We start from the raw sequence: 19,360 nt of genomic DNA, 5'->3' as shown, positions 1-19,360 counted from the left end.
TAATTTCCTAAGATGTTTCAGTATTTTTAATCGCTCAGTATTTCTCCATTCTTAAATTTTTAATACATTTTCTTTAATCTTTTTCTTCTAATAATTTAATTTTAATCAGGATAAAGAGAGTTTCATTACGCGCATTTTTTATTTTAAATTTAATTTTACCTCGCGCAAAAAAAAATATTCGATATTCAATAATTTTCATTCGCAAAGGTGAAACTGCCTCCGGGTTTTATTCCCGGATAACGACTCGTTTTCTAACTAGCTGCGTCGATTAAAGCGGTCGGTCGTACATTAGCGCAACAACTCTGCAGTAACGAGGAATTATGATCCATGAAAATCGAAACGACTGCAGTGAGTCTAGGCTGGCGTTGTTAACGGATAAACAGACGCAGACGCAGAGAAACAGTAGGGATAACGATCTTTAATGTACGAAAGAGACGTGGACGAGTCAGACGACGTCGTTCGAGAATGTATTATCATCAACCTCCGACACGACTCTTTTCTGAAACACATCTGGAAGGATGTTTCTCTCTTTCCGTCTGGCTTGGAAATAATACCCGAGATTTATTACCGTGAAATACACACGTGTATAAAAGAGAAAAGCAAGCGCCTTGTTTATAGTGCCATAAGCTTGGTGGACGTAAAAATTCTAGCGAAAATCGTTTCTATTCAACATAGTATAAAATGCACTTTTTGAATTTAGATGTGAATATTCTCAATCTTTTCGCTCTCAGATACGAAATATTATTCTTGAGGTTTCTCGATATTATCAATATCATTCATGAATGTACATACATGTATTGTATAAATTATGGCTCGATTCCTAATATGATTTTTTTAGATACTACAATCATATCCGAATAAATAAAATGCAAATTAATGTTATAAAATAAATAAATATCAGACTATCAATGTATAATAAATAAAGGCTGAAATTAATAAAAGTATAAATTAAGATGCGCATATTTTAGGCTTGCATCGGTATACAGATACGCTAAATGCAACAACTTCTATTGCAACAGACATTCAGAAAATTTTTCAGCAAAAATTTTATCCAGAATTAATTAAAACGCCATTGGAAAATCCGTCGAATTCACTAAAAAGTTATAAGATAAAAATAAAATTCGCTACGTCAAAAATTAATAATAAAAAAGAGAATACAAAAGAATAAAAGAGAACGTAAGAGGAAAAATCATAAAAATTTTATGATATAATCTGATATATTAATATAATATATATATATAACGTAGCAAAAACGTAATGTTTCGTATAAATAAGTCACGTAATTTAATATTAACGATTGCTTGTGAAGGATTGAGCAGAATTCGAGAGAAAGTAAACTTCTTTTCTCACCGTTGAGGATTGAAAAGTCCGAGAGAGCTTTGCGAGCAGCGTACCTCGATAAAGTGCGCGAGCTTATACGTGAACATAAAGAAAGAAAGTGTATTTTTGCCTCCCGTCCTTCATTATTCCTTGACAAAAGATCTTTCGTACATACGTTCCACGAGAAGTGGTTTACGTAAGTAAGTAAAGTATACTGCATTGATTCCGCACAGGCTCTATGTTTCTTTGTTAGATTTTTCTTGCGAGAAATACAGAATAAAAAAAAATCTGCAGATTGTAGGACGAATGGTTTACGAGATTAAATCGCTTTTGAGACGTCGCTAGTCAGGATGATTACGTCGTAATGAGAAAAATTCGATCTTTTGAAATCATTATGTAATATATTTACGGCTGAGAACAAAGCAAGAAAAATAATCGGATTAAAACAAAACTTTATAAAAGATGAAACTCTACATCGTAAAAACACATCAAAAAATTAAAACAAATTAGAATATTAAAATAAATAATAGCAGTCGTTTTATTACATCTGAACAAATATATTTTAAAGTATAAGTTTTATCATCTTTAAGAAAATGCTTTTAAATATTCATTAATTCATAGTCACGTCCTCTTAACGATTTTGTAATATCTAATTTGATAAACAGATTTTTCATAAATTATAAATTTATATATTTCACACTTGATATAAATAATTCTATGATGTGTACTAACATTTGCATTTAAATTTGCAGATTATACGACTTCCATATTTTCCCCATCTTTATAATCTGATGGATGCATAATCAACGGAATTGTTGTCGAATACTGTTCAATCAAAATCATAGACGAGAACATATCGAAGAGCACAATTGGAAATGGAGATGGAGGCCTTAGGCGATCTAGACTGATAAATCATATAGCTCTTCCGAAAAAATAAAAAATAAAAAGAGAGAGAGAGAGAGAGAGAGAGAGAGAGAGAGAGAGAGAGAGAGAGATGAGAGAAAGGAGAATTTTACAGACGGTTGTTTTCCACGAGAAAATTCTCGCCTATAATTTATAGCGCTTTGATGAAGCAGTGAAAATGTTTGTTCTCACGATATTCCGCTCGTAAATCGATTCTATCAAGAGAGCGGATGTTAGTAATTTTCTTTAGAGATACGAGGTCGCGAAAATGCGCAATTTTTTTTAAAAAGAACAAATCCCAGAAATATTATTTCCCCTCCTCGAAAAACATTTTTCTTATCGAGTCTTAGAGTTTCTTATCCCGAGCATATTGTTACATCATTTATTAACATTGTTAAATAATTTATTTTCTGGCGTGCTTTTGTGCTATATTTGTTCTTGAAACTCGTACACTTCAACATTTTATTTTTGTTAGCGACTGTAGAGTATTTTTGTTAGCAATTTTCAATGTATAACAATTATTCCGTTTTGCATTCTCTATATCGTATTTCCAATTTTGTGAAAAAACAATATTTTGTTTATCTAATAACAGAAAATTGGCAAGTACATATTTCTTTAATAAACAAACTTTGACTTTTGAATTTTATTCTAAATAAAATTAAATGAATTAAATTAAACGTATCAATTTTACAATTTTTATAAATTAGGTTCCCTCTGACATTTTTGTCTCTTTTTGAGAACTTAATACGGGATTACCTTCGATAGGAAATTTTGATCTAAAATCGTGCGTGCTCAAACATCAAAACAACCCTCCATAATAGACTTAACAAACAGATCCAATTTATGGCGGGTAAAAGAAATATATCGCAGCGAGAAAACAGCTGCGAGGAGCACTTCAACTTCAGCAGAATGGGGCACGTAAATTCTCGCGAGGGAGTGTCTCGAGATAGTATTGGGAGTTAAACACTCATGGGAGCTTACCAGTTTCTTCTGTATGAACGAGCAATGCCAGCACACTAAAAGTCTCATTTTTTTCTCATATTTCTTACAGTTTTGTATTCTTGTATTTTTATATGCGTAATATATTTTTATACATATATTCAATCTACTCTCAACATCAATTTAAATTGCTTAAATAAATAAATAAATATAAATATCTATAAGTTATAAATAATAATTGAAAAGTGTCTCGTGCGTTTTAATCTCACTACTTTAGATGAACTATTAAAAAATATATTATCAAAGTATATATATACATATATTGGGTTTTTGCTGCAATTTTCTATTTATTTTATTAAATTTATTATTATTTTATTAAATTGTGTGAAAAGGAAAGATATTCTTTTTATTTATCTTATTAATCTACTAAAAAGTATTAATGAAAAAAAGGAAATGGGGATGACGAACCATCCAGCATTATAAATCAAGGCAGAATTATAGTAGCAAAAGGTACAGTCACGAATCGATTGGATTCACACTTCTTCGAGTCCAATTGACGTGACACCACGAGATCGTCTCATACCCGTTGTCCATAAACCACCGGGCAGGTCAGGAAACATCGCGATTCTATCCGCGAGACCTCATTTCAACACTAATGCCTTCGTGTCTAGAATAAACGACCATATTGCGTTGTAGCTTGCGCTGTTTCTCGATTTTGACCCCCATCGCGTCGCAAACTTCGGTCGTATTTCGTAGCTGAAACTACCGTTTCCTTCAACTTTGTAAACTTCAGGATACGATAACGCTTCTCTTTTCGACCTTGCCCTCTCCAATCGAGCGATTCGATCTCACTCGCAAGAATTCAACTTTAGCTTTATCGCGATTCAGAAACATCATGTTTTTTTTCATCGAAGAGACAAAATTGTAAATAAATTGAAATCAATATTGATTAAGAAATTTTAGTCTGATAAGCTTGTACGAGAAAAAAGTTTAAATAAATATATATAAATGCTAAGATCATTTAAACTGTCAAAAGAAAAATCCAATTGAATTTCTTATATTTTTGAGAATACGCTTTTTACAATACTTGCAAATATCTCGAGGTCACGGAGTTGGAGCGAAAGAAATTGTCGCGTTTAACAACAGTCGTTCAAGTTTTCCACTTCCAAGCACGCTGTCACCGCGCCGGCCTGTACACGGATATCGGCAAAGTTTGCAGTAACTTCCTTCCTCCCCCATTTACAACTGCAACTCGTTTCCCCGCTTTTCTCTTACTTGGAGCTTCGACAGAGCGGGATTAAGGAATCCTTCGAGGGAGCTTTTGCGAAAGTTCGCAGCGGACATAAATTACCGCGGTCGGCCGCATGGGAGCAAGAATGAAATGCAACGAGCAGAAGATAAGAAAGAGAATAAAGGACGTGTGTGATGGAGGGGTGAGGGGAGGGAAATCGAAAAGGAACGCGAAATGTATAATTGGTATCGATAGATATAATTGGCTGATCGAGAAGAGACTATTTATTCAGCCTCCTCTCGTCCTCGCTCTTGTCGCTATTGAGTTATTTATCAGCGCAGGCTTTTATTATCGCGTGCACTTAGGAAATTAAACCACGAGCGATGTTTCAACGAAATACTGTTCTCTATTATTTCTCTCTCCCTTTTTTTCTCTCTTTTTGGTGTTAAAAATAGCGCGTCTTAATATGATTAACCTATGCTCATTTAGTGTTTCTGTAACCAACGACGAGATAAATACCATCGTTCGAAAATCATTGATAATTTCTGGACGATCCGAATGTAAAAGACCAGGCTATTTTAAAATTATCCTTTCATTGTATTATTTATAATTATAATAATTATAAATTTGTTGACTTTGTAAAAGAATTTTAACGAGAGACAATATATGTATACAGATTTTTTGACGCGTATATTTAAAATCTTTTTTCTCTTTTTAAAGAGCTAAAATTAGAGATCCCGATATCTCATATTCCGCGAGAACAAAAACTTTTGAATGTAACAAGGTTGCAGGATGCAAGAAAATGTCAGACAAGATCCATGTGGACGAATAACAAGGCGGTTCCACCGGGATGGTGGCGCGGGGATGATAATTGAAGGATCCAAATGATACTTTGATGACCATCCCGCTCTCGAGTTTCCTCGCGGGAGGAGCTTTTTCATCTGGAGCGTGTTTCTTTAGCGCACATCGCCGTGGAAAATATATTTTTCTTCCTCCTCTCTACGAAACGCGGATCACTCTAGCGATAGTAATAAAGCGGCACGAAAGAGAGGAATAAAACAGGATAAGGTTTATTGCGCGTTCTGAAGACGGTTCTCTCTCTCTTTCTCTCTCGCGGAATATTGTATAAAAAGGTAGAGAATAATAATGAGAGGAAAAATATTCTATAAAGTGTTCTACAACGCTTAAATACCTACCTATTATTACAAGTTGCGCAAAGGATTAATGTAAATATTAAAAATATGTCAAATAAAATGAATAAGAAATAAATATAAAATAAATTTAAAAAATTAAAATACGCACACTGAGAAAATAATATAATTTTATACTTCATAAACATTCGAGAGTATATAAAAAATCACACGATGTTGTCAATCTGTTCACATAGAAACAGGATTATTGATTTGTGATAAAACTATAATTATATGTAGAGCTCAACGTAAAACTTGTGAAAATCGCAATATCGAAGGAAAAGAACGTAACGATATTTTCTGATACATCTTCTTCCTTTGTGCGACTTCTCGGAAAAATCGCTAAAGAGAGATACAAGGTTTCATTATTACGATACAACAGCGCGATCGGTGAAGCGGACACATCATCGATGGCACACAGACTTTGGAACGAGATCTTGTTCGCTGATACGAGTTGCAATCGACAGAACACATTTTTCTTTACGCGAGAGGAAGCAAGGAAGACACAAGAAAGGAAACAAGAAAGTGACACAGGCAGCTCTCTCGCGTAATCCGACGAAAAAAATAGAGAAAGAGGAAATGAGGGCGATATCCCATTCGCTTTCATCTCCTGAGGATGACGGCAGGATAAAACGGCTGGCGTAAACAATCAACCCGCTGGTCTAGAGAGAAGATAAAAGGGAGAAAGGAGGAGAAAGAAAGAAACGAAACAAAAATCGCGGTCACCGCGCGGAAAATCATGCGGGAAGAATTCTAGCGAATTTCATCGCACGACTGGAATGCGAAACTGGAGAACGCAAACTGGAGAACATCCCGGCGAAATGCTAGGATGAGAGTTCATTCTCGATCCACCGTCGAGAGATTCTTTTAAGAAATATTACGGCCAACTATGTCTCTTTGCGCCGCGGAATTTTCTCGACGCACTTCTCCATTATGTACTTTTCCGTTTTATTTTCAGTTGAATAGTTGAGTACTGTCAGTTAAATTGCTTCCACGTAACGTCTTTGCATAGATTTATTTTTTAGCAGAAAGATATTATGTAAATAAATATATACATATACATATAAATTCTACGTGATATATAAAAATTTTTAGTACTGATAATAAACAAAAAGAATCTTGTACTTATAATTCTAAGATTAATAATATAACTAACATTTTTATTTTTTATCTTCCTTTAGATATTCGCTCTAATTATTTTAACGAAATGAAAGATTCTTTTATTATACGAATTTTATAGCTCTCTAACAATAATTTTTTTTTAATTGCTTTGCCATTCTTCGCTGAAAAGCATGATGTTAATAATTAGTTTTCATACGCGATATGTTTCAATTCACTACAATTTTCCTGCGCAAGGAGATATCGCTATTTTCATCACAATAATTTCCGTTTGAGAAACAGAATATACGTGTGCTATTTTCTCGCGCTAATTTAATAATTACAAAATTAATTAATCGATCATATCACGCGAAAATTATTAATCGAAAATAAATGGTCAGATGTGCTTCACTTTCGGCTTTCATACGCGATTCGTCTCAACTCGCTGCGACTTGTCTAACCGATAGTGGTTTAGCAAAGGCGCGCGGCCGCGCGAGCGAACAGCTGATTCATTCATGTGACCGAGCGAATCGGCCATGCGTACGCGCGTAGTAGCCACGACCTACCTCACTCCCTTCGCTCCGCACTTGTCATTCATAAATTGAGCGCGCGTTTGTAATTTCACGAGTGGCAATAACTCTGTAGAAAATCGATTCGCGATCGCGCATTTCTTTTGTTTGTCTCGCAAATGCAGTTGTTAGAATTTCTTATTCAAAAAAAGGGAAAAAGAATGTGTTCAATTGTCATCGTATGTTGGAATAAAGCTTCTTTGATTATAACTATGACTGTGAGGAAACGTTTCAGCCGAAATATTTTATATTATACCTTAACGTTTTTAAATAAAATATGTAGCATAAAGATTCTTTTCATAGAATCGTCTCGATTTGCAATGAGATTCGTTTCAATGCACAAAAATGCATTTATGAGATTCTGTCCTGAAAAAAGGATATATATATATCGTGTTTTGCGAGCAAGTAAATATGTAGGCATCATAAGTGGAGCATGAAAAAAGAAGCACTTAAAAAAAAAACTGGGTTAAAAGTTATTAATAGAGTTTGACCTTACTTTTCACCTTGAAAACTTGCTCGAAACTTCAAGGTTTGCGTAGATCTCTCTCGTTTTGCCTTTGTTCGCCGAAAGTCGGAGAAATACTTAAACATTTATAATTCTAAAAGACAAACGATCACAATTGTCGTCATTCCTGCGACAACGTTTACCATTTCATCCATCATGTTTTTCTCCGCCAGAAACTCTATGTATTTTTTACTACGTGCGCGCGATTCAAATATTGATACTGCAAATAGTTCGCGAAAATGCAGCGTGAGTTGCAGCAAAAATAAAAGAGAGAAATGCGCGGAATGATCACGTACACAATCGACGATGTATTCTTTTTTAAACTTCTTTTTCATTCCACACTCGTGGTTCCATCCACCATACCAGAGAACGAAAACTCTGTATTTCGCGCGAGCACAAATGTCATAAATATTTCACGCGACCCACGTATATATCGCGCGCGCTTCGCGGTTTTATTATTCCCTTCGCAAAAGTTACGCGGCCAATCTTTATGCCTGTGGGACTATCATTTTATTCACACAAAAATGTGCGATCTCTCAGGCAACCACTCCGCCGTTTTTTCGTTAGTTGGATCGCTTTTCGCGAGTGAGATTTCAGCAGAGATTGGATCCAATCTTGAATACGTATACAAACAAAATAGGTCTATTTTTCTTTTTTCACGATTCATACACAGAGGCTAAAATAATTCAGAGAACGGAATTTCGCGACGTATCATAAGGATATAATCATTTTCTCAAGTTATTAAACGTTTGCATTCTAAATATTTCGTTACGTAAAATCAGATATTTTTTTCTATTTAATTATTAGATCTAGATCAGATCTAATGTTCATAGAAATTTTTTTTTTAAATCTCCAAGATTCAAAGTTGATAATTAATTAATTTACAATTGATTAATTTATTTGTATCTCGCTGTATATTTTATCACTGTTTTAATAGGAAACATTAAAAATTTTAATGGACTTCTTTCTCTCTTTTTTTCTTTCCTCTTTCATCGTTGTATTCAAGAAACATCCGTTCGTAATATCGCGCCAGTTCCCAGTATCGGAGTTTCGATATCTCGCAACGACGACGACCAATGGCGTGAGTGCGAAACGAGGACAACGAGTACCAAGAACCTCTCACTTTAGTGGGGTTGTCAGTTCGTGCCTGCTCGTGTTGTACACCAGTTGCGAGAGCGCCGTTGGTGCGTCGCACGAGTCTCGAGATGGCAACGAGTTGCATTCTCTGCGAGCAACGCTCCGAAGATGCGCACGACGTATCATTCCACACGTAAGAACTTTATATGTGACATATTTGAATATACGTTCTCCATATGATATGGAAAAACTGCAACCGAGATAGAAAGAGAAAGAGAGAACGTTCCAGCGCATGCCTTTGTTCTTTAAACGCATGCGTATTGGAAACTTTGTACAAACCATGTAAAAAGTTTCCAATCGGAGTTTTTATTAGAATCAAACGTGAATATTTCTGCTCGTAGAAGTAAGAAAAGCTTTTCCATCGGACTGTATATCGAGAGAGAAACAGTGATCTACGCTTGAGCTATCTCTCTCAGCTGATGTCTTAAATGCCAGTATGCATTCCAATACATATAAAGTTTAATAGATATATGTAAGTGTGTGTGTGTGTCTTGTATAAATAATAATATAGAGAGATAAGTAATGTCCAGATTGTGATAATTTCACGTAATTTTTGTATGTATTATCTCTGATGTATTTCCTGTTGTTATTCTAATTTGATTTAATACAATTTTTTAAGATGATTGAATGAGATTGATCGACTGATTATGAATGAAATTATCAGAGATGACAGTTGTAAATTTACTAACGTTCCATAATTATTGGTTTTTAAGTTTCTTAAATTAAAAAGCTTATTTCCAAAGATTTTTATCTTAAGCCCATATTTTTTATTCATCTAAAATAAATTCGTATTAAATTTTTAAATTTTAATATTAAGTAGAAAAGACTCTCTCTTTTTTAAAAAGTTTTTTTATAGTATAACAACACATACATGCATCATTAAAACAATCATTATTTAAATTGATTATGATGAGTAATTATAAATAGTGATAAATAATGATGATTATATAAATATCGATAGCATTATCTTATATATTTTCATTACATGGAGAGTTTTATCGAGATTCCAAAAATATAGATTTTTGTTAGAATATTCTAACAAAAAATTGTGAAAAATTAAAATAAATATATGTAAAATACATATAAATGTTTATATACATAAATATGTATATGGAGTAAATACGTGTATACACTCAAATTGTATTTATATATAAATATAATTTCAATTGTAATCGATTCTCTCTCTCTCGTTCTTTCTCTGCTTCGAATGTTTATAAATTTATACGAATAAGGTCGTTATATAAATCACAGAGAGAATATTCAAAGATATAAAAATATGTAAAAACTAGTGCTGTCTCTTTTCTATTCGTGTGTTTCTATTTCAGTTTTCCCGAGAATGAGGATCATCGGAAGAGATGGCTAGACGCAATTGGCAAAACTAATGCGGAAGTGCCTGCTAAATCATCACTGTGTTCGCGTCATTTCTCGCAAAGTTGTTTTATAGGCTCAAGCCTAATGGATAACGCTGTTCCGACTTTACAACTGGAGCCACATTTCTCAACGGAAGAAGATCGGCCGCAAGAAGAATCGGAAACCGAATTAGTCGTGCCAATCACAAGACCGACTGTTTCAAAGTAAGGAAATAATTTTATAATAATAATTCATGTTGAAAATAAAATGAGATATTTCGTAACTGACTGAGCCACAGAGTAAATTTTCGTGTATTATATTGATGAAAATATAAACAAAATTAAGGAGAGAGATATTTATTTATATATTATAATGAAACTGTAGAAAAAGCTCAGAGAAGAGAACTGTCCCTTTAACTACATTTATTACGTTTTCTTGCAAATTGTCATTATTTTCTCCTTCTTTCTTTTTCCAAATTTCAAATATATATTTAATTAAATGCGATTTAAATGCGAAAAGTGTAATTATATTTCTAACGCGTTTATAATGTCGTTACAAAGAATAGATTTCGTAAAAAAAATTGCATACCTAGTTTGTGCCTGAGAGAGGGAAAGGCAGAGAAAAAGAAATATACAGAATTTACTTAGTCTCTTATCCGAGAAAATATATGAAATCGTAATTTAAATTACTTGGCTAGATGTATTTAATTCTTCCCGGAATTAAATAAACAACCCATAACGATTGATTTCTAACATCGATCACGTCGCGTTAATCGAATTTCGAGTTTCCCTGATACGTTCAACAAACGCGTTGTTTTTCTTTCGAAGAGGACGGCGTATTCACATGTTATCGGATGAGGAGATGAAGAAGACACAGCCGATCAAGTACGTACGTTTTCTCAAGAACGTCAACTGGGACGAGATCTCCAAGGTGCCGGCGGAGGCAAAGATTGTCTGGGAGGTGGCGATGGAGGAGTTGAAGGAGGATAACGAAAAGATAAAGCATCTGCAAGCTCATGCTCGCCAACTCAATGCGACTGTTTTAAAACTGAAGAACGCGCTGAAAACGCGAAACAAGAGTAAAATCGCTGCCAAAAGATCTCGTTAAATTAAGTTTATAAATACCATTTACACGCGTTTGTATAAATTTTTTTTTTTAACTCGATAATGTCTTGAAGTTCCTGTAGTTTTGAAATTCTTGCGATTAATAAAAATATAAGGTTTCCTTAAAGAATTAAAATACAATTTCTAAAGTTTACAACTTCCTTTTTTTACGATTTTACTTTCTGAGAACTAAAATGAAATTTTCCTGAAGTTTGAAAATATTTTATCAGTACTTAAAAATTTTTTATTTCTTTTGAGAAAGAGCAAAGAGAAATTTGCCTTTTGTTAGATATTAAAATAAAATTGTATTTTCATTATTTTTCCCTTTTAACTCTTGGACTTATTTTCGAAACGATCGATCCATTTGCCGTCACGTATACGAATGGCAAAGCGAAACATTCAAACGGCTCACTCGGATAGGGAAGTGCCGCAATTACGTTCGCGCGCGAATAAGATCCACATTTCTCCCTTTCTCTCTATTGTGGTGAACAAAGCTGGGCTGGGTGGTTGTCGCTGTTTGGATTCGACAATGCGACTGCACAACCAGACGACGCGCCGCGCCACAGCGAAAGCAAATGCGTTCATCGATGGCGGATCCTTTCAGAGAAGACAAATGTGAGCCTATACTCGCATTTGTGCTCTCTTCTCCGCGTGACACAGTGGTACGTGCTGCGCGTAATACGTTTACCGTCGACGGCACAAGCGGAGAAAATATATCGGGGCGAAAACGGAGTAAACGTGAGAACGATACGCGAGCAAGATCGTTGTACAAGGAATGAAAGCAATGCCTCTTTTTATCTTTAAGTGCGCTACTTCTATAGATATTATCTACTTTTCAATATTATTAATACAGGATATAATTACTAATCGTAATTTATACATTATTGTTAAGTATTAATTTAAATTAAGATTAAATTAAACTGGATTTAATCCAATTTAATTTTATTAAATTAATATTAATAATGCATTAATTAAGATAGCAATAAATTTAATAAATTATATAATTATATAAATATTAAATTTCTTGTGATATATACAATATACATAATGGCCTATATTCTGGATCTTCTATTTTCAATAAAAGCGCTTTTAAGTATATAGTTTCTGTTACAGAAACTGTTTGCTTAAAAGCGTTTTTATCGATAAAAGAAGATCCAAAATATGGGCCAATATGTATATACAATATACATTGTTTTAATAAGATAAGCATATATTGAATTGTAATTTCGTGGAGTTTCGTACTTTAGTAATTATTTTTTGTATCATTGTCTATGCATAGATAATAAAAGGCTACTAATTTTAAAGGGTCGAGTATGAATGTAAAAATTGTGTATTTTATATGCTCGTAAACGTTTCTCGAAAACATGTTGAATAAAAATCATATTTCCACTACGTTGGCTCGCCTCTTGTACGGAATACGGAATTGTAGCGGATGCAGTGCGGCATGAAACAACCGAGCGCACAGGAAGATCAAGAAGGATAACGCTGATAGACACATCGAAAACGAGAATAACAACGGCACCGGCACAAGCAAGGGAGCAGGAGGAGGAAGAGACAGGAGAATCGAAATGGATTCGCGACCTTTTCTAGAAAAAGAGAGAGAGAACGCCGGTGAAGTTCCGACGCAGTACACTAAATCACCAGCCCTGGCGGTACCATCCCCGCGGGATGACGAAGGGCGAATAAAAGGGCGCGCAAGCTCGGTCATTCGTTATATTTTATTCACGTTTCATTTCACCCGCGGCCGTACGTAACACAGCCGAGAAGAGTGGACGGCCCGTAACGAGAACGGCAGTGCATCATCGCGCGATGCGTTCTCGTATATAATCGGAGACCCGTGATGATGATTTGCACCTCGACATCATCTTCGAGGGAAAAAAAAACCGGCCGAATATCGATAATTTTCTGAAGAGAAAATTATAGCGGTAATTTTGACGTAAAAAAATTATTTGGGCGAATTAGCAATAAGAGATAATTTATAATGTATAATTAAATATATTACGTATATCGTAATTATAAAAAATTATACTACATAAAAATATGAAAAACAAAAATACACATAATATATCATTTAAGCTATAAGCAAACGAGGGAAAAAGATATAACTTTTATGTGGCACATATATAATCAGCTGATTCATAATTAATTATGTTAAGAAATTCGTGAAATTTCGAGGAAGAAAGTAATATTAATAGGTAATAATGCGAACAATTCGGACTCGAAAAAACGAGATAAGATTCGAAAAATTCATATGCAAAACTTCTTACGAGATTTATTTTTGCGTAACAAGACAGAAAACGTCGCACGTATATTTATTCGCGCATGTAATATACTCACATTCTTGCTACACAACGTTATAAAGTCAGCCGTATAAAGATAGTAGGTCAAAAGTTTCTCTATTTTCAAACATCGCGATAACCGCCAGAAACTAGTTCTTGTCTCGTTTTTCCAACCTTCCAACAGTTTTATATAAAGCATATGATGCATCACTTTTATCGTCGGTCTTATTGGCTGTAACGCTGTCAGAGAAATCAAGACATATTTCGCAAAGAGAAAGAGAACATTTCTATTTATATCAAAGAATTGTTCGTTTTTTATATTGTCATCTTTTGGTTCTCAATAAATTATTGAAGAATTTTTATTTAAAAGCGATATGAAACTTTACTCGATATCTTATTATATCAGAATACAATAAATTAAAAAAAAAAATATATATATATAAAATAATATATAAAATAATAATAAAAATATAAAAAATTAAAAAAATATATATATAAAAATAATGGAATTGATATTTTAAAATAATATCCAAGAGATCCGTGCAAAAGAAGAAGCATTCTGATTATTTTAACACGAAGAAACAATGTTCGAACACGTGAACAACAACTTTTTTATGTTTATTTTTCGTTTATGCGTTTAATCAAATTTTGTTTAAATTCTTTATACCTAACGTGCGTGCACGAAACGCTGTAAGGCTGCTTATATATTTGACGAGCGCAACCGCAGTTCGCTATGCAGGCGGCTGACTATCGAACGAGTTTACTACTGAAAAGCTAACTTTACTCTGTCGTCAGACTGCAAAGTGGCTTATGTACTGCGAAACTATACGGAATGTAGATCCTAGCCCAAAACTCAAATTTCCGGCATATCGGAGCCTATGATTTCGATTAAGGAGCTATATATAGGGTGTGTTTGAATCTACTCTCTTGAAGTCGACGTTGAGCTATACTTCATGATAAGCTCGAAACGAATAGCAAAGGCTAAAAAAGACGTGAAAACAGCAATTCTGAGATATCTCTATTTTTTTCAATGTATAATATATATACATTGGTAAATATATATATATTAAGTAGTTTGACATCTATTTTCGTCACCCCGTATTGTAAATTTCCACGCAATTCGACTGAGTGAATATAACTAAACTGTTTCCCATGACTGCACAGTCGAAGCAATTTGATATGCTCAAGTTACAATTCTGCGCGAGATGAAATGACACGAGTAATTCTAATTATAGTATGTATCGCTACAATTATAGTACCTATCGAGAATAGTTCGTGTAATTTCGACAGAAACAAGGCTTCCCGAAATTGTTCCTGACATCTGTATTGGCTTCAAAATTTAGCTCTTTATCGAATCTTATTTAATTTCAAGTATATAAACAAAAATTATATTTTGTTTATATATATATTTAAAAATTTATCTTTTTTATCTAATCCTAATTAATTTCAGAAGATTATTATTGCTATTAATAGCATTAATGTTGTACATGTAAATGTATCTTTTTTTATAGAATTTATATATACACTAGCGGATCCTGACGTCGATAATGGGGGGGGAGGGGTTTGCAAAATTATTTTATTTAATATTTTTGGTTTCATGATTAGCTTTTATTCCAAAATCAGCGACGTCGATAGCTCTTTAATATTTGTTTTCCTTTATTTATATTTTTTAAACAAATTCAGTAAAACTCTTTCTTTTAATTTGCAAAGGGGGGGGGGGGTTACCTTCCCCCTAGGATCCGCCAGTGTATATATATATTATATAGATATAAAGAATTTCTCGCCTAATTATTTTCATGCAACGAAATTATCTCATCATTTCGTCCTATGTTTGACTTAATCTTTACTTAACTCCTTGAATACGTAATGAGTATAATTTCCAGTGTATCTTATACTTTTATATATATATATATTATATATATATATATGTATATTATATAGATATAAAGAATTTCGCCTAATTATTTTCATGCAACGAAATTATCTCATCATTTCGTCGTATGTCTGACTTAATATATACTTAATTCCTTGAATGCGCGTAATGAGTATAATTTACAGTGTATCTTATACTTTTATATATAATATATATATATATAATATATATATAAAAAAAATATATATATAAAAGTATAAGATACACTGTAAATTATACTCATTACGCATTCAAGGAGTTAAGTAAAGATTAAGTCAGACATAGGACGAAATGATGAGATAATTTCGTTGCACAAAAATAATTAGGCGAAATTTTTTATATCTATATAATATATACAATATGTATGTATAAGATACACTGTAAATTATACTCATTATGCATTCAAGGAATTAAGTATAGAATAAGTCAGACATAGGACGAAATAATGAGATAATTTTGTTGTACGAAAATAATTAGGCAAAATTCTTTGTATCTATATAATATATATTATATAGATATAATATATATTATATATATATTATATAGATATAACGAATTTCACCTAATTATTTTCGTGCAACGAAATTATCTCATCATTTCGTCCTATGTCTGACTTGATCTATACTTAACTCCTTAAATGCGTAATGAGTATAATTTACAGTGTATCTTATACTTATATATATACACTATAGCGGATCCTCTGACGTCGATAGCTCTTTAATGTTTGTTTTTCTTTATTTATATTTTTTAAACAAATTCAGCAAAACTGTTTCTTTTAATTTGCAAGGGGGGGGGGGTTTAACCTCCCCAGGATCCGCCAGTGTGCATATATATACACTATACTTATTAATATATTAAAATTATATATCTTATATATATTTATATACATTTAACTCCATTTATCAAATGCATATAGCTGGCAATGCAGAAATTTGATGAAAAGATTTGACCTACATACCTCCCGCGTAAATCACTCTGTACATGCTCTTAGGCGAACTCGCCGGGCCGTAAAGAAAGAAAAGGAAAAGAGAGGGAGAAAAAAAACCAACTTTTCTAATATACTCTCAATTGCTGGCTAACACGCTAGCGTTATGTCGCGACTGCAACAGCATCGCTTTAACGCTTGCAGTTATGATAGCGTGCCCGAAATTCCGAAATTTAAATGCCGCGCTAACCCATGCCGCTCGATTTTCTCCCTGCCTGATAACGGATCCCTTTCATAAATCTGCTAGTACTATATTGCCATTCGCCGAGAGTTTTACGATCGAGATAAACCACTCGCGCGATTTTCGCCACATGTACGAACAAAGCTCGAAAGATGAAGCAGTCGATAGACGTTATAATCCTACGATAACGATCGGGATTACTCTTGCTCCTGTTTTCGCTTGTTTCAATTTATAGTAATATATTTAATTTTAATATTATAATAATAATTTATAATTATTTATACGCTTACATTTAACTGTTAATAACTCTGATCTCTGCTTCCTCTTTTAAGCTCATTATCGATAATGGCATAAATATTAATATATTTGTTGGATTTTTTAACTTTGCAATGATATTCGAAGCTCATATTTTCTAAGTATAGATTTGCCGCATTTTATTTTAAATCTAATCTTCTAAAGGGGCGTGCAGAATTTTTACAGAAGAGAAGAATACTTGAAGAGTCATATTTTTTTTTTACAGAATAAATAAAAGACACAGGATAAAAAGAATAGAAGGCACGCTAATGCTACTTAAATACCGTGTAATTAACGTGATCCAGTGTGAATATTAATGTTACGAAAGAGAGAGCACTCACCGTACATCTGCTGAATCCCGTGCCGGTCGTCCTCTGGCAGCTCGTAGTTGGGGCTCAAGCCTTGGTACCAAGGATACATGAGCGCACCCTGGACCGAGCTGTGCGCCAGTCCCAGGGAATGACCGAATTCATGAGCGGCCACCGCGAACAGACTGGTGCCTGAAAGAACAGAGGAGAGATATTCAAGACTCGCTTATCTGCATGGTATATGCCCTAGCAACCTCGCCCACTCACGCGCATTGATGTCAACCGCAATACCTGTGAGCATTCCGCGCATGTGTGCGCGGAATGCGACACAAGAAGGGTGGCATACAGATTCGCAGGGCTGCGGAATTTTTACGTACTACATAGTCTGGCCGAATAGCTCGCCAAGGCGGAGAAGCATGTAGCGATGCATTAGCATTAACTCTACTTCGTGAAATAAGAATCAGTTATAAAATTTATGCTGTATCGGCGTAAATTTATTGATATCAATCTCACGCACACGTTATATATTTTTTATATAATTTATATTAATCAGAAAACATCTAAAAAAAATTTGAAAATTAAATTCAGAGAGCTAAATTTAATTCTTACGAAGGTATTAAAATTAGCTCAATTGGAGAACACATTTTTTGTGTTCTCCATTTCCTGAGAATCAAGAAGGAAATATAGTGGTTTTATAAAACAAAATGTATAAATTAACCTCAATATAATACTCAACTTTTTTATAGTTTATACATGCAAAAATATGCTGTTTATTTTTTAAGAGACAAGTTTAGGAAAACATCTTCTTTAGAAAATTATGCAAATTAGCAACATTTATCGCGCAATTATATGTGTTGTATGCATAAGAAATATATTTCTTAGTCTCGCGTTCTACATTAAAAAAAAAAAACATTTTTAAAACCTTGGATATGTATATAATATCTCTTTACATGCTTAAAAATAGATTTTGATCTTAATATTTTATTTTTCGATTGCTTTGAAGGATACTGTCTCACGGGAGAGAAAAGCGCGTATCGAAAACTTGTCGGCGTGCCGAATTTTCCGGGCAATTGCATCGGGAATTGCCGCCACCGCTGCGGAATCTCCGTCTTCGTTTCATTTCGCTTTCCATTCAATTCCAATCCGCGTCCGAGGAAGTACGTTTTCAGATATGGGTTACGATTGTAAAGCGATCGTCGATACGAGGATTGCCGTTGCCGGAAAAATTGATAGTATCGCGAGTCGTTGCTTGTATCGCCAGGAAAATTCCTCGATGCCGAAATTTCACGAAAAATCCTCGTCCGCGTAAATTTATATTCAATCATCGAATAAAGAATATATATATTTTATAATACATAACCACCATATCCAATTTTTTTCTAGCTATACAGATTTATCTAAAAAATGATAAAATATTTATAAATAGATATAATTTCTATGTCAATAAAGAATCTATTTAATTCAATAAAAGTTCGAGATTTAATAAAATTCAGATATGCAAATCTGCACTTCATTGTAAAGTAGATAAAAACAATAAAAGTTTACAAGATATAATCTCTTTTTTTAATTTTTCCATGGATGAATTGAGTACTTGTATATACGTATTTCTTAAAAACTACCGTATTTTCGAGACATTTTCTATAAATCAATATTATTTCCTTCATATAACGCAATATAAACTTTATAGGTTTTTTATAAGTAATGGTTTATCGCCCATCCGGGTTTCTCTTGACTCGCGTCAAGAATGAATTTTGCACTTGAGTATCAAAATATTATCAGGCGACGAATGTACGGTATACCACGAGGAAACTTTCGCTATATTTCGCAAAGATCTTCTCTTTCTCTTCTTAGGTTACTATATTCATCTCTCGCGAGTTAAATACACAGGAGACGTGACTAAAGACGAGACGGTGAGATTCTTAGGTCATGCAAACTTTCAACACGTGTGCAAGAAATTATTCAATACTTTACACCATATAATGTTAAAGTTGAGCCATGAGCAATTGTGTGAATAATAAGAGCCTGATAAAAAAGAGCAATATCTATATTTTTATGT

At 33.5% G+C, this 19,360-nt stretch overlaps 2 protein-coding genes across 3 annotated transcripts in view; one reads left to right on the top strand and one right to left on the bottom strand.

The window, feature by feature from the left end:
• Mmp2 (Matrix metalloproteinase 2) overlaps positions 1-19,360 on the bottom strand; it is a 167,648-nt gene that overhangs the window by 11,524 nt on the left and 136,764 nt on the right. For both annotated transcript variants that reach the window (XM_083047112.1, XM_083047110.1), the window contains exon 7: positions 17,338-17,496. In XM_083047112.1, coding sequence (XP_082903238.1) covers positions 17,338-17,496 — 159 coding nt within the window. The remainder of the gene's footprint in view (positions 1-17,337; positions 17,497-19,360) is intronic.
• Positions 8,821-12,390, top strand: LOC145941181 (uncharacterized). Its single transcript, XM_083047114.1, has 3 exons — positions 8,821-9,025; positions 10,218-10,466; positions 11,070-12,390. The coding sequence occupies exons 1-3, from the start codon at positions 8,961-8,963 to the stop codon at positions 11,347-11,349; spliced, it is 594 nt and encodes a 197-aa protein (XP_082903240.1). The 5' UTR covers positions 8,821-8,960; the 3' UTR covers positions 11,350-12,390.

The sequence above is a fragment of the Prenolepis imparis genome, unplaced genomic scaffold (assembly GCF_030444845.1).
Source record: "Prenolepis imparis isolate NDT839.2.m4 unplaced genomic scaffold, iyPreImpa1.0 SCAF_9, whole genome shotgun sequence".
In the NCBI taxonomy this organism is placed as follows: domain Eukaryota; kingdom Metazoa; phylum Arthropoda; class Insecta; order Hymenoptera; family Formicidae; genus Prenolepis; species Prenolepis imparis.
This window is presented reverse-complemented; position numbering and strand designations above follow the sequence as displayed.

Coding starts and splice junctions, on each gene's coding strand:
- LOC145941181 (XM_083047114.1), top strand. CDS start 8,961: ATGGCAACGAGTTGCATTCTCTGCGAGCAACGCTCCGAAGATGCGCAC. Junction 9,026..10,217: donor CACGACGTATCATTCCACAC/GTAAGAACTTTA, acceptor TTTCTATTTCAG/TTTTCCCGAGAATGAGGATC. Junction 10,467..11,069: donor ACAAGACCGACTGTTTCAAA/GTAAGGAAATAA, acceptor TTTCTTTCGAAG/AGGACGGCGTATTCACATGT.